This window comes from Serinus canaria, chromosome 27, assembly GCF_022539315.1.
Source record: "Serinus canaria isolate serCan28SL12 chromosome 27, serCan2020, whole genome shotgun sequence".
Lineage (NCBI taxonomy): Eukaryota > Metazoa > Chordata > Aves > Passeriformes > Fringillidae > Serinus > Serinus canaria.
In genome coordinates, this window is record NC_066340.1 from 1,486,410 (window position 1) to 1,500,070 (window position 13,661).

Genomic DNA, 13,661 nt, shown 5'->3' on the forward strand with positions numbered 1-13,661 from the left:
GATCCCTTGGCATTCCTTGGGATGGATTCCTCAGGATGGATTCCTTGGCATTCCTCAGGATTCTTTGGGATGGATTTCTCCGGATGAACTCCTCAGGATTTGTCAGGATTCCTTGGCATTCCTTGGGATGGATTCCTCTGGACTTGTCAGGATTCCTTTGGATGGATTCCTGAGGATTTGTCAGGACGGATTCCTCAGGATGGATCCCTTGGGATTCCTTGAGATGGATTCCTCAGGTTTTGTCAGGATTCCTTGGGACGGATCCCTCGGGATTCTTCAGGATGGATTTCTTGGGATTCCTCAGGATGGATCCCTCAGGATTCCTCGGGATGGATTCCTTGGGATGGATTCCTTAAGATTCCTTGGGATTCCTCGGGATGGATTCCTTGGGATTTGTCAGGATTCCTTGGGATGGATCCCTCAGGATTCCTCGGCATGGATTCCTCAGGTTTTGACAGGATTCCTCAGGATGGATCCCTCGGGATTCCTTGGGATAGATTCCTCGGGATTCTTCAGGATGGATTCCTTGGGATTCCTTGGGATGGATTCCTTGGGATTCCTCGGGATGGATTCCTCAGGTTTTGACAGGATTCCTCGGGATGGATTCCTCGGGATGGATTCCTCGGGATCCCTCGGGATTGATCCCTCGGATGGATTCCTCAGGATGGATTCCTCGGGATGGATTCCTTGGGATGGATCCCTCGGGATGGATTCCTCGGGATGGATTCCTCGGGATAGATTCCTCGGGATGGATTCCTCGGGATGGATTCCTCGGGATTCCTCAGGATGGATTCCTCGGGATGGATTTCTCGGGATCCCTCGGGATTGATTCCTCGGATGGATTCCTCAGGATGGATTCCTCAGGATGGATTCCTCAGGATGGATTCCTCGGGATTCCTCAGGATGGATTCCTCGGGATGGATTTCTCGGGATGGATCCCTCGGATGGATTCCTCGGAGGGATTCCTTGGGATGGATTCCTCAGGATGGATTCCTCGGGATTCCTTGGGATGGATTCCTCAGGATGGATTCCTCGGGATCCCTTGGGATGGATCCCTCGGGATGGATTCCTCAGGATGGATTCCTCGGGATTCCTCGGGATGGATCCCTCGGGATGGATTCCTCGGGATGGATTCCTCGGGATGGATCCCTCGGGATGGATCCCTCGGGATGGATTCCTCGGGATTCCTCGGGATGGATTACTCAGGATGGATTCCTCGAGATCCCTCAGGATGGATCCCTCGGGATGGATCCCCCGGGAGCAGCGCTCAGCACTGCTCGGCCTCCACGAACCCCTCCTTCTCCTGGCTGGCCGCCTCCACCTCGCCGTAGGAGCCGCGGTTGCCGCGGTGGTTCCGGAACTTCATGGCGGGCCAGCGGTGCGGCCTCCGCTGGGGACAGCAACGGGGACAGCAACGGGGACAGGTGAGCAGCTGGGACAGGGCCTGGGCCCCAGATCCCGCCGGGAAAATGGGGGGAAAGGGGGGGAAAATGGGGGGGAAATGGGGGGAAATGGGGGAAATGGGCGGAAATGGGAGGGGGAAATGGGGGGAAAATGGGGGGGGGAAAGGGGGGGGAGGAAATGGGGGGGAAATGGGGGCAAATGAGGAAGGGAATGGGAACATGGGGGGAAAGGGGGGGGAACGGGGGGGAAATGGGGGGGAAGGGAATGGGGGGGAAAATGATGGCGGGAAGGGGGGGGAATGGGGGGGAGGAAATGGGGGGGACAAACTGGGGGGGAAAATGAGGGGGAAAATGGGGGGGAAATCGGGGGGGGGCAAAGGGGGGAAAAGGGGGGGGGAAAAGGGGGGGGGTGACCAAAGGCGGGGGAAAAGAGGTGGCCGGGAAAGCGGCGGGCGGGGGTAGGGACAATTGGGCGGGGGGAAGGGGGGGACTTTAAGGGGGGTGGGAAGGGAAAATGGGGGGGGAAAATGTTGGGCGGGCGATAACATGGGGTGGGGAAAAAGGGGGCCGTGGGAAAAATGGGGGGGGAAAAAGTGGCGGGGAAAAGGGGGGGGAAAGGGGGGGGACGAATTGCGGGGGGGAAAAGGAGGGGGTGTGGAAAAGGGTGGGGGGATTAAGTGGCGGGTGGACAAAAAGGTGGGCGGGAGAAGGGGGGCGGAAAGGGGGGGGGAAAGAGGGGGGGATAAGGAGGGGGAAAAGGGGCGGGGGCGGGAACTAACGGGGGGGGGAAAGGGGGGGGAAAAAGGGGGGGGAAAGAAGGGGGGGGAAAGGGGCGGGGGTGTGGGGGAAAGGGGCGGGGAAAGGGGGGGGGACCGGGGGCCCGGGAAGGGGGGGGAAGGGGGGGGGGGACAGCGGAAGCGGGGGGAGAATAGGGCGGATGGATGAGGGAGGAAAGGGGGGGGAAAGAAAGGGCTGGCGAAGGGGGAGGGGAAAGGGGGGGGAAAGGGGGGGCGGGTAATAGGGGGGGGAAAGGGCGCGGGGGGAAAGGGGGAGGGGGGGAGGAAAAGGGGGGGCGAATGGGTAGGGGGAAGAAAAGGGGGGGAAAAGGGGGGGGAAAGTGGGGGGAAAGGGGGGGGGAAGGAAAGCGGGGGGGGGAAGAGGGGGGGGAAGGGGGGGAAGGGGGCAGCGGCGGGAAGCTGGAAGGGGGGGAAGGGGGGGGAAAGGGGGCGGGAAAGGGGGGTGAAAGGGGGGAGAAGGAGGGGGGCTGAAAGGGGGGAGAGGGGGGAGAGAAGGGGGAGAACGGGAGGGAGAAAGGGGGGAGAAAGGGGGGAGAAAAGGGGGAAAGGAGGGAAGAAGGGCGGGGAGAAGGGGGAGGAAGACGAGAAGGGCGGGGGAAAGGGAAAGGGGGGGGAGGGGGGGAAAGGGTGGGGAAGGGGGGGGAAAAATATGGGGGAAAAAATGGGGGGACAAATTAATGGGGGGAAACTAATGGGGGAAAAAAATGGGGGGACACTAATGGGGTTGGAAAAGGAACATAATGGGGGGGAAAGAATGGGGTGGAAAATTACTGGGGGGGGGGCAAATAATGGGGGAAAGCGTCCTGGGCACAAAGGGCACTCTTGGTGTGAGTGTTTTGAGTGATAAAAGTGAATTTTAAATGTTGTTTCATGCTTCAAAAGGGTTCTTTGGAATGGGTGCATCTCCCTGGATGGGAAGGACACGGATCCAGGGATCTGAGGTGGGGGAAAGGATGTGGATCCAGGGATCTGAGGTGGTGGAGAGGACACAGATCCAGGGATCTGAGGTGGGTGGAGAGGACACAGATCCAGGGATCTGAGATGGGGAAAGGATGTGGATCCAGGGATCTGAGGTGGTGGAGAGGACACAGATCCAGGGATCTGAGGTGGTGGAAGGACACAGATCCAGGATCATGGATCCAGGGATCTGAGATCGGGAAGAACACAGATCCAGGGATCTGAGATGGTGGGAGGGACACGGATCCAGGGATCTGAGACAGGGGAAGGACACAGATCCAGGATCATGGATTGAGGGATCTGGGCTGGCTGGGGAGGACCCAGACACAGGGAAGTGGGAGGATGGGGAGGATGGGGAGGATGAGGAGCACGAGGAGCATGAGGAGGATGGGGAGCACAATGAGGATGACGAGGACGAGGAGGACGAGGAGGACGAGGAGGACGAGGAGCAAGAGGAGCACGAGGAGGACGAGGAGCGCGAGGAGCACGAGGAGCACGAGGAGCACGAGGAGCACGAGGAGCACGAGGAGCACGAGGAGGACGATGAGGACGTGGAGCACGAGGAGCACGAGGAGCACGAGGAGCACGAGGAGCACGAGGAGGACGAGGAGGACGAGGAGGACGAGGAGGATGAGGAGCACGAGGAGCACGAGGAGGATGAGGAGCATGAGGAGCACGAGGAGGACGAGGAGCACGAGGAGGATGGGGAGGATGACAAGGTTGAGGAGCACGAGGAGCACGGGATGAGCCCGGGCAGGGCCGAGCTGCCGGCTCACCTCGATGAAGAAGAGGGCGGCGCTGGACGTGGGGTGGCCGCTGATGTAGATCCCGGCCAGGATGGCCCCGGCCAGCACCAGCACGGCCACCACGATGCCCACCAGGGTGCCCGTGGGGATGGGGGCACCCCGCCAGGGCAGGCCGCTCCCTGGGGGGAGATCGAGAGGGTCAGGGGGCTTTCACAAAGATGCTACATTTACTTTTTTAAAAATTTTTTTAAAATTTTAAATTAAAAATTAAAAATATTCACAAAAAATTAAAAGTAAAAATTCTGTCAAATTAACAAAATGTAAAATTGTAAATATACAGATATTGACAAAATTCGAAATTAAAAATTCTTCAAATTAACAAAATTTAAAATTTTAAATATAGAAAAATTCACGAAATTTAAAATAAAAATTAAAAAGATGTACAAAATAAAAATTTTAAAAAGTAAATTGTGTACATAATTAAAAATTTAAATATAACTACAAAAGTCAAAATAAAAATTCTACATACAAATTAATACAAATTTAAAAATTTACAAATTTAAAATAATTACAGATTTTAAAATTTACAAATTAAAAATTTACGAAAATACATATTACATTGATTCAAGTATTTGTCCTATCCTCATCCAAATCACAAATATTACAATAAAATTAAGTTTTTCCAAAAAAAGCTTATACAAAATAAAAGAACCTTTAAATGCCATAACTCTCTTCACTAATAAATCAAAAAAATCAACAACAATAGAAGAAGGATGAAGAAAAGACGAAGAATAGAAGAGAATAAGAGGAATAGATATAGAAGATAATAGAAGGGATAAGCATAGAGAAGATAGGAAGTATAGAGGAGAGGAGATGGATAGGATGAGGAGAGATGGAGAGAGAGTATGAGAGGAGTAGTACAGGACAGGACATTACATTACAGGACATGACAGGAGCATATGAGCAAGTGAGAAAATCCCATAAATCAAAACCCCTGAAATCAATAAGAATTTAACAAAACCAAACAACCAAAACACAAAAATAAAATATTCAAACAATAAAACCAATTCAAACAATAAAAATATAATATTTAAAAAATAATTAACACAATAAAATAATTCAAACCATACAAAATTCTCGTCAGGATAGAACAGAGCATTCCCAGCTTTTTTCACTGGCTGGAATTGCTAATTACTCATTGCTAATTAGTGATCAAGGTGCGGGATCACTCTGGGGTGCCTGTGCTCCCGGATCCAGGGAATTCGGAGCGCCCCTGGAGCAGGGAGAGGGATCAAGGCCATCCTTACCCTCTCCTCCTGCAAACTGGTTGAGCTTGGTGTCATCTGGAAGGAGAGAACAGAACAGAAATCCTGGGGTAGCACAAATGGGGGGGGTTCCACCCAAACTGGGCGATTTCCACCCAAATCCTCCCCCCAGGATGGGAATTTGGGCAGTTTTAGATCTCCGTGGGAAAGGGAAGTGCCTGACTGGTTGGATAGGATGTGGATCCAGGGATCTGGCTGGTGGGACAGGACAGGGACACAGATCCAGGGATCCTGGGCTGGTTGGACAGGACAGGGATCCAGGGATCTGGGCTGGTGGGACAGGACAGGGATCCAGGGATCTGGGCTGGCTGGGAAGGACACACATCCAGGGATCTGGGCTGGTGGGACAGGACAGGGATCCAGGGATCTGGCTGGTGGGACAGGACAGTGGATCCAGGGATCTGGCTGGTGGGACAGGACAGGGATCCAGGGATCTGGGCTGTGGGACAGGACACAGATCCAGGGATCCTGACTGGTTGGATAGGATGTGGATCCAGGCTGGTTGGATAGGATGTGGATACAGGGATCTGGGTGGGACAGGACAGGGATCCAGGGATCTGGGCTGGTGGGACAGGACGTGGATCCAGGGATCTGGCTGGTTGGACAGGACAGGGATCCAGGCTGGTTGAAGAGGACACTGAGGGCCAGCTCCCCTCCTTGGTGGGGCTGCTCCTCTGCTGCTCTCCACTCCCCTCCCTCTGCAGCTGCCGTTTCTCCCTTCCAAGATCCCAAATTAACTCCATGCTCTGTGTCACACGCAGCCTCTTGCTCCTTTTTTCCAAGAACCAGCGACGGGCTGGAAAACAATCTCGTGGCGGAGCTCCAACCCCCCCTCCTTGCCTTTAATTGCTCCTTTCGAAGTCAGCCCTGCCAGGCAGGAGCTCGTTCCCCCTCCCAGCTCCTTCCTGGCGCTGAAGGACAATTACCGACGCTCCTTTCTATTTATCCTAATTAGCACTTTGCGTCAGGGATTATTAAGCAGCCAAATTGCGGCGCTACCTGCGCCAGGATCGGCGGAGCCGGCCCCGCGTTAATGGGATTATGGAGCTTTGGATGCCGGGGGGGTCTCCAGGGAGATCGGGGCTTTTTGTGGGGCTGGAAGGAGCAGCAATCCCAAGAAATGAGCGATCACCGCGGGAATTCCAGGCTGAGAGTGCTGGCACCGGTGAAATCCCAACCTGCTCCCTCTGGGATTGACCCCTTTAGGATCCCGAGCATTCTCCCCAGCAGGGTTTGGTCGCTCTCTGATCTTCACAAATGAGTCAAAAAAGCTGGAAAAGCCCCAAAATTCTTCCCACCGTGCCTCACTGCCCCGGGTGTGCTGCCCTTCCCAGCATCTCCTGTTCTCATCCCTCCCCAAGGACGGGGTTTGGGGGGTGGTGGGAGCTGTCCCTGCCCTGGGGTGGGGTGAGCTTTGAGGTCCCTTCCAACCCAAATCCTCCTGGGATTGCAGAACTCCACAGATCCAGGCGGAGAAATGGACTCGGGGGGGGGATTTTTGGGTGGGAGGGGCTGGGATGGAATTCCCAGAGCAGCTGTGGTTATCCCTGGAGGTGTCCCAGGCCAGGCTGGATGGGGCTTGGAGCACCTGGGATGGTGGAGGTGTCTCTGCCCGAGGGACTGGGTGGGATTTGAGGTCCCTTCCCACCCAAACCATTCCAGGATTCTGCTCCAAAACCCATCTGGGGTTTACTTGGATGTGGATTTGCTCTTTGAAGAGGTGAAAGACCTGTCCAGGGATCAGGATCAGGGATGGGGGATCACCTTCCCAGGGATCAGGGATGAGGGATCACCTTCCCAGGGATGGGGGATCACCTTCCCAGGGATCAGGGATGGGGGATCACCTTCCCATGGATCAGGGATGAGGGATCACCTTCCCATGGATCAGGGATGGGGGATCACCTTCCCAGGGATCAGGGATGGGGGATCACCTTCCCAGGGATCAGGGATGGGGCATCACCTTCCCATGGATCAGGGATGAGGGATCACCTTCCCATGGATCAGGGATCACCTTCCCATGGATCAGGAATGGGGGATCACCTTCCCAGGGATCAGGGATGGGGGATCACCTTCCCAGGGATCAGGGATCACCTTCCCATGGATCAGGGATGGGGGATCACCTTCCCAGGGATCGGGGATCACCTTCCCATGGATCAGGGATGGGGGATCACCTTCCCATGGATCAGGGATGGGGGATCACCTTCCCATGGATCAGGGATCACCTTCCCATGGATCAGGGATGGGGGATCACCTTCCCATGGATCAGGGATCACCTTCCCATGGATCAGGGATGGGGGATCGCCTTCCATGGATCAGGATAAGGGGTGTAGGTGTGGGGTCACCTGTCCCAGGGCTCAGGTCCAGGGACACCCCCAGGGCCGGGATCACCTGTCCAGGGCCGGGGTCACCTGTCCAGGGACACCCCCAGGGCCGGGGTCACCTGTCCAGGGACACCCTCAGGGCTGGGGTCACCTGTCCAGGGCCGGGGTCACCTGTCAGGGACACCCCAGGGCCGGGGTCACCTGTCCAGGGCCGGGGTCACCTGTCTGGGGACACTCCCAGGGCCAGGGTCATCTGTCCAGGGATACCCCCAAACCCAGGTCACCTGTCCAGAGACACCCCCAGGGCCGGGGTCACCTGTCTGGGGACACCCCCAGGGCTGGAATCACCTGTCCAGGGCCGGGGTCACCTGTCCAGGGACACACCCAAACCCAGGTCACCTGTCCAGGGACACCTCCAGGGCTGGGGTCACTTGTCCAGGGACACCCTCAGGGCTGGAATCACCTGTCCAGGGCCACCCCCAGGGCCGGGGTCACCTGTATGGGGACACTCCCAGGGCCAGGGTCACCTGTCCAGGGATACCCCCAAACCCAGGTCACCTGTCTGGGGACACCCCCAGGGCCGGGGTCACCTGTATGGGGACACTCCCAGGGCCGGGGTCACCTGTCCAGGGACACCCTCAGGGCCAGGGTCACCTGTGCAGGACGCACCTTCGGTGGTGAGGCTGTCGAGGAAGAGCGAGGCCGTGGGGGAGGTGACAGCGCCGGGCTGCGGTGACACGGAGCTGCCCGGGGGCGGCGAGGAGTGACCGCCCTGGGCCAGGTCCTCACAGGTCTGTCCGTCCGACTGGGGGGGAAAGGGGAGAGTTTGGGTTAAAAAAGGGGGAGTTTGGGGTAAAAGGGGGGAGTTTGGGTTAAAAGGGGAGAGTTTGGGTTAAAACGGGGAGATTTTGTGGGTTTAAAAGGGGGAGTTTGGGTTTTAAAAGGGGAGAGTTTGGGTTGAAAGGGGAGAGTTGTGGGTTAAAAGGGCAGAGTTTGGGTTAAAAGGGCAGAGTTTGGGTTAAAAGGGGAGAGTTTGCGTTAAAAGGGGGGAGATTGGGTTAAAAAAGGAGAGTTTGGGTTCAAAGGGGGGAGTTTGGGTTGAAAGGGGAGAGTTTGGGTTAAAAGGGAGTTTGGGTTAAAAGGGGAGAGTTTGGGTTAAAAGGGGGGAGTTTGGGTTAAAAGGGGGGAGATTGGGTTAAAGGGGGAGAGTTTGGGTTGAAAGGGGAGAGTTTGGGTTAAAAGGGGAGAGTTTGGGTTAAAAGGGGAGAGTTTGGGTTAAAAACCCCACAAAAAACCCACAAAGCAACAACAACAACAAAAAAAAAAAAACACAGAGAAAAAAACCCAAACCAAACCAGAGAAAAACAAAACAAAACAAAAAACCCAAATTAAAAAAAAAAAAAATCGAAATCAAAGCAAACGAACAAAACCCACAAAAAGCAAACAAAAATAAGGAACAAAAAGAAAAAAGAAGAAAGGAAAAAAAAAAAGGGAAAAGGCCAAAGCAGAAGCAGCTGTTGGGTCAGAGCTGATCCCAGGGACACAAACAGGGCTCGCTCCTTCCTGCCTGCAGTGAGGAAGAGTCACGCTCCAGGAGGAGGGAATAAAGGGAAAATGGGAAATAAAAGGGAAAAATGGGAATAAAGGGAAAATGGGAATAAAGGGAAAATGGGAATAAAGGGGGGGAAATGGGAATAAAGGGGGAAATGGGAATAAAGGGAAAAGGGAATAAAGGGAAAATGGGAATAAAGGGAAAATGGGAATAAAGGGAAAATGGGAATAAAGGGGGGGGGAAATGGGAATAAAGGGGGGGAAATGGGAATAAAGGGGGGGAAATGGGAATAAAGGGAGGAAATGGGAATAAAAGGGAAAATGGGAATAAAAGGGAAATGGGAATAAAGGGGGAAATGGGAAAAAGGGGGGGAAATGGGAATAAAGGGAGAAATGGGAATAAAGGGGGAAATGGGAATAAAGGGAGAAATGGGAATAATGGGAATAAGGGGGAAAATGGAAATAATGGAACTGGTATTTATTGGGGTTGGGACTGGGATTTATTGGGATTGGGATTTATTTGGATTGGGACTGGGACTGGGATTTATTTGGACTGGGACTGGGATTGGGACTGGGATTGATTTGGATTGGGACTGGGATGTATTGGGACTGGGATTGGGACTGAGATTAGGATTTATTGGAATTGGGACTGGGATTTGGACTGGGATTGGGATTTATTGGATTGGGACTAGGATTGATTGGGATTGGGACTGGGACTGGGATTGATTTGGATTGGGATTTATTTGGACTGGGACTGTGATTTATTTGGCCTGGGATTTATTGGAACTGGGATTTATTGGCACTGGGACTGGGATTGGAACTGGGATTTATTTGGATTGGGATTTATTTGGACTGGGATTGGGACGAGGGACTGTGATTTATTTGGATTGGGACTGGGATTGGGCCTGGGATTTATTTGGATTGGGATTGGTTGGGCCTGGGACTGCAACTGGGATTTATTGGATTGGGATTGATTGGGACTGGGATTGGGCCTGGGATTTATTGGGCCTGGGATTTATTGGGATTGGTTGAGCCTGGGACTGGGATTGAGACTGGGATTTACTGGGACTGGGATTTACTGTGACTGGGATTTATTGGGACTGGGACTGGAATTTATTTGGATTGGGATTGTAACTGGGATTTATTGGGATTGGGATTTATTGGGACTGGGATTGGTTGGGCCTGGGATTTATTGGGATTGGGATTGGTTAGGCCTGGGACTGGGATTGAGACTGGGATTGATTGGGCCTGGGATTTATTTGGATTGGGATTGTAACTGGGATTGTAACTGGGATTTACTGGGATTGGGATTTACTGGGACTGGGACTGGGATTGGGATTTATTTGGATTGGGATTTATTTGGATTGGGATTTATTGGGACTGGGATTGGTTGGGACTGGGACTGGGATTTATTTGGATTGGGACTGAGACTGGGATTTACTGGGATTGGGATTTACTGGGATTGGGATTTACTGGGACTGGGATTTACTGGGATTGGGACTGGGATTTATTTGGATTGGGATTGTGACTGGGATTGGTTGGGCCTGGGATTTACTGGGCCTGGGATTTACTGGGACTGGGACGGGGATTGATTGGGATTGGGATTTACTGGGACTGGGACGGGGATTGATTGGGATTGGGATTTACTGGGACTGGGACTGGGATTTATTGGGATTGGGATTGTGACTGGGATTTACTGGGACTGGGATTTACTGGGACTGGGATTTATTGGGATTGGGATTGTGACTGGGATTTACTGGGATTGGGATTTACTGGGACTGGGACTGGGATTTATTTGGATTGGGACTGGGATTTATTTGGACTGGGACTGGGACTGGGATTTATTGGGATTGGGAACTGGGATTTATTGGGATTGGGATTGTGACTGGGATTTACTGGGATTGGGATTTATTTGGATTGGGACTGGGATTTATTTGGACTGGGACTGGGACTGGGATTTATTTGGACTGGGATTGTGACTGGGATTTCCTGGGCCTGGGATTTCCTGGGACTGGGATTTCCCGGGATTGGGATTTCCTGGGCCTGGGATTTATTTGGATTGGGATTTACTGGGACTGGGATTGACTGGGATTGGGATTTCCTGGGATTGGGATTTCCGGCTGGGACTGGGATTTACTGGGCTGGGATTTATTTGGATTGGGACTGGATATTGGATTGGGATTTACTGGGACTGGGATTGTTGGGCCTGGGATTATTGGGATTGGGGATTTACTGGGACTGGGACAGCTGGGACTGGATTTATTGGGATTGGGGATTTGGACTGGGACTGGGATTTATGGTGGGATTTACTGGGGACTGGCGGGATTTATTGGGATTGGGATTTGACTGGGATTTGGGATTGGGATTACTGGGATCTGGGATTGGTTGGGACTGGGATTTATTTGGACTGGGACTGGGACTGGGATTTATTTGGACTGGGATTGTGACTGGGATTTCCTGGGACTGGGATTTACTGGGACTGGGATTTCTGGGATTGGGATTTCACTGGGATGGGATTTACTGGGATGGGATTTCCTGGGCCTGGGATTTATTTGGATTGGGATTTACTGGGACTGGGATTGACTGGGATTGGGATTTCCTGGGATTGGGATTTCCTGGGATTGGGATTTCCTGGGACTGGGACTGGGATTTCCTGGGACTGGGATTTCCTGGGACTGGGATTTCCTGGGACTGGGATTTCCTGGGACTGGGATTTCCTGGGACTGGGATTCCTGGGACTGGGATTTCCTGGGACTGGGATTGACTGGGACTGGGATTTCCTGGGACTGGGATTGACTGGGACTGGGATTTCCTGGGACTGGGATTTCCTGGGACTGGGATTTCCTGGGCTGACCTGGCCGCAGCCGTAGCTCAGCCACTCCTCCCGGTACCGGTCGAAGCCACTGGAGCACCTGTGGGGAAAACCAGGATTATCCAGGGCCAGGCTGTGGGAAATGGACTGAAATGAAATGTTTAAAACCCAGGAGAAGGCTCAGAGAGCCTGCACTGACAGGAAAACTCTGGGATGGGAAATGCTGATTTGGAAATGATACGGAAAAGGATGGATCTTGTTGAGAGAAAAATGAAATTAGAAACAAGTTTCAAAAGTTGGCCTTGAAAAGAGGAGAAACAACAAAAAGAGAATCATTTCATAGAATCAAATATAATATATCTATGTAAATAAAATATAAAAATGTATATAATAGAAGTTGCAATGTAGCAGGAGCCATGAGGGGTAAATTTAAATAAAGATTTTAGATTAAGGAATTTGCAGCATGGTGTGGCTAAAAGTGATGGGGAAAAGGAGAGGGGAAATGAGGGGAAAAGGAGAGAGAAATGAGGGGAAAACAGGAGGAAAATCGGGAGAAAAGAGAGGGAAAAATCAGGAGAAAAGGAGAGGGGAAAATCAGGAGAAAAGGAGAGGGGAAATGAGGGGAAAATGAGAGAGAAATGAGGAGATAAGGAAAGGGAAAACAGGAGAAAAGGAGAAGAGAAAATGAGGAGAAAAGGAGAGGGGAAAATGAGGGGAAAAGGAGATAGGAAACAAGGAGAAAAATGGAGGAAAATCAGGAGAAAAGAGAGGGAAAATCAGGAAAAAAGAGAGGGAAAACAGGAGATAAGGAGAGGGGAAAATCAGGAGAAAAGGAGAAGGAAAACAGGAGAAAAAGAGAGGAAATTCAGGAGGGGAGAGGAGAAAATCAGGAGAAAAGGAGAGGGGAAAAATTCAGGAAAAAATGAGAGGGAAATGAGGACAGGAAAAATCAGGGGAAATCAGGAGGAGAGAGAGGAACTCAGGAGAGGAGAGGGAAATCAGGAGAGGGGAAATGAGGAGAAAATGAGAGGGAAAATTAGGAGAAAAGAGAGGAGAAATCGGGGGAAAGGACAGGGAAATCAGAAGAAAAGGAGAGGGGGAAATGAGGAGAAAAAGAGAGGAAATTCAGGAGGGGAGAGGGGAAAATCAGGGGAAATTAAGAGGGAAATCAGGAGAAAAAGAAAGGGGGAATCAGGAGGAGAGAGAGGAACTCAGGAGAGGAGAGGGAAATCGGGAGAGGGGAAACAAGGAGAGAGGCCTGGGCTGAGTTTGAGTTTCCACTGCCTGGACTCGGTGCCAGGGCAAGGCTGTGAGACCCACGAGGTTCCCTGGGCTCCTTCCAGCAACATCTGCACAGGAAAAACACTGCAGGAGCTCCAGATGACATCAGGCAAACAGAGCCCGAGAATTCCCTGCAGGAACAGGGAATGGAGCAGAGCTCTGACCTTTGGAAAGGCTCAAACCCCAAACAACCCCTGCAAAAAATCCATTTACCCACCAGGGAGAGGAGAAACCACAAAGAAACTTCTGAGATCTTTTGCTTCAAGCCCAGCTCTGGGCTGTCACAATTCTGGGCTCAGCAGAGGCAACAAAAATACAGATTTTTGTTATTTAGGAGAGAGCTGGGAGCACTCAGGGCTGGAATCACGAGGTTGGGATGTCAGCTCCAGGGCTGGAGCTCTTTGGGGAGGATCTGCAGGATGCCAGGGGATGACAGAGACCCTCCTGCTCCAGATCTCCATTCCCAGA

At 52.6% G+C, this 13,661-nt stretch overlaps 1 protein-coding gene across 1 annotated transcript; it reads right to left on the reverse strand.

Moving 5' to 3' along the window:
• Window positions 1-851: 851 nt before the first annotated feature.
• On the reverse strand, window positions 852-13,261 carry LOC103821791 (plexin domain-containing protein 1). The gene is made up of 6 exons (XM_050985517.1): window positions 13,233-13,261; window positions 11,955-12,012; window positions 8,219-8,354; window positions 5,211-5,246; window positions 3,934-4,082; window positions 852-1,390 (listed from the first exon to the last, which is right to left on the reverse strand). Exons 1-6 carry the CDS (start codon window positions 13,259-13,261, stop codon window positions 1,268-1,270), a joined length of 531 nt encoding a protein of 176 aa, XP_050841474.1. The 3' UTR covers window positions 852-1,267.
• Window positions 13,262-13,661: the final 400 nt, after the last annotated feature.

Bases quoted from the DNA above. Each gene is read 5' to 3' on its own strand.
- LOC103821791 (XM_050985517.1), bottom strand. From the start codon at position 13,261: ATGTTGCTGGAAGGAGCCCAGGGAACCTC. The intron at 12,013-13,232 runs GTGGGTCTCACA...TTTTCCCCACAG, and splicing joins GAAGGAGCCCAGGGAACCTC to GTGCTCCAGTGGCTTCGACC. The intron at 1,391-3,933 runs GTGAGCCGGCAG...TGCTGTCCCCAG, and splicing joins CCGCCCTCTTCTTCATCGAG to CGGAGGCCGCACCGCTGGCC.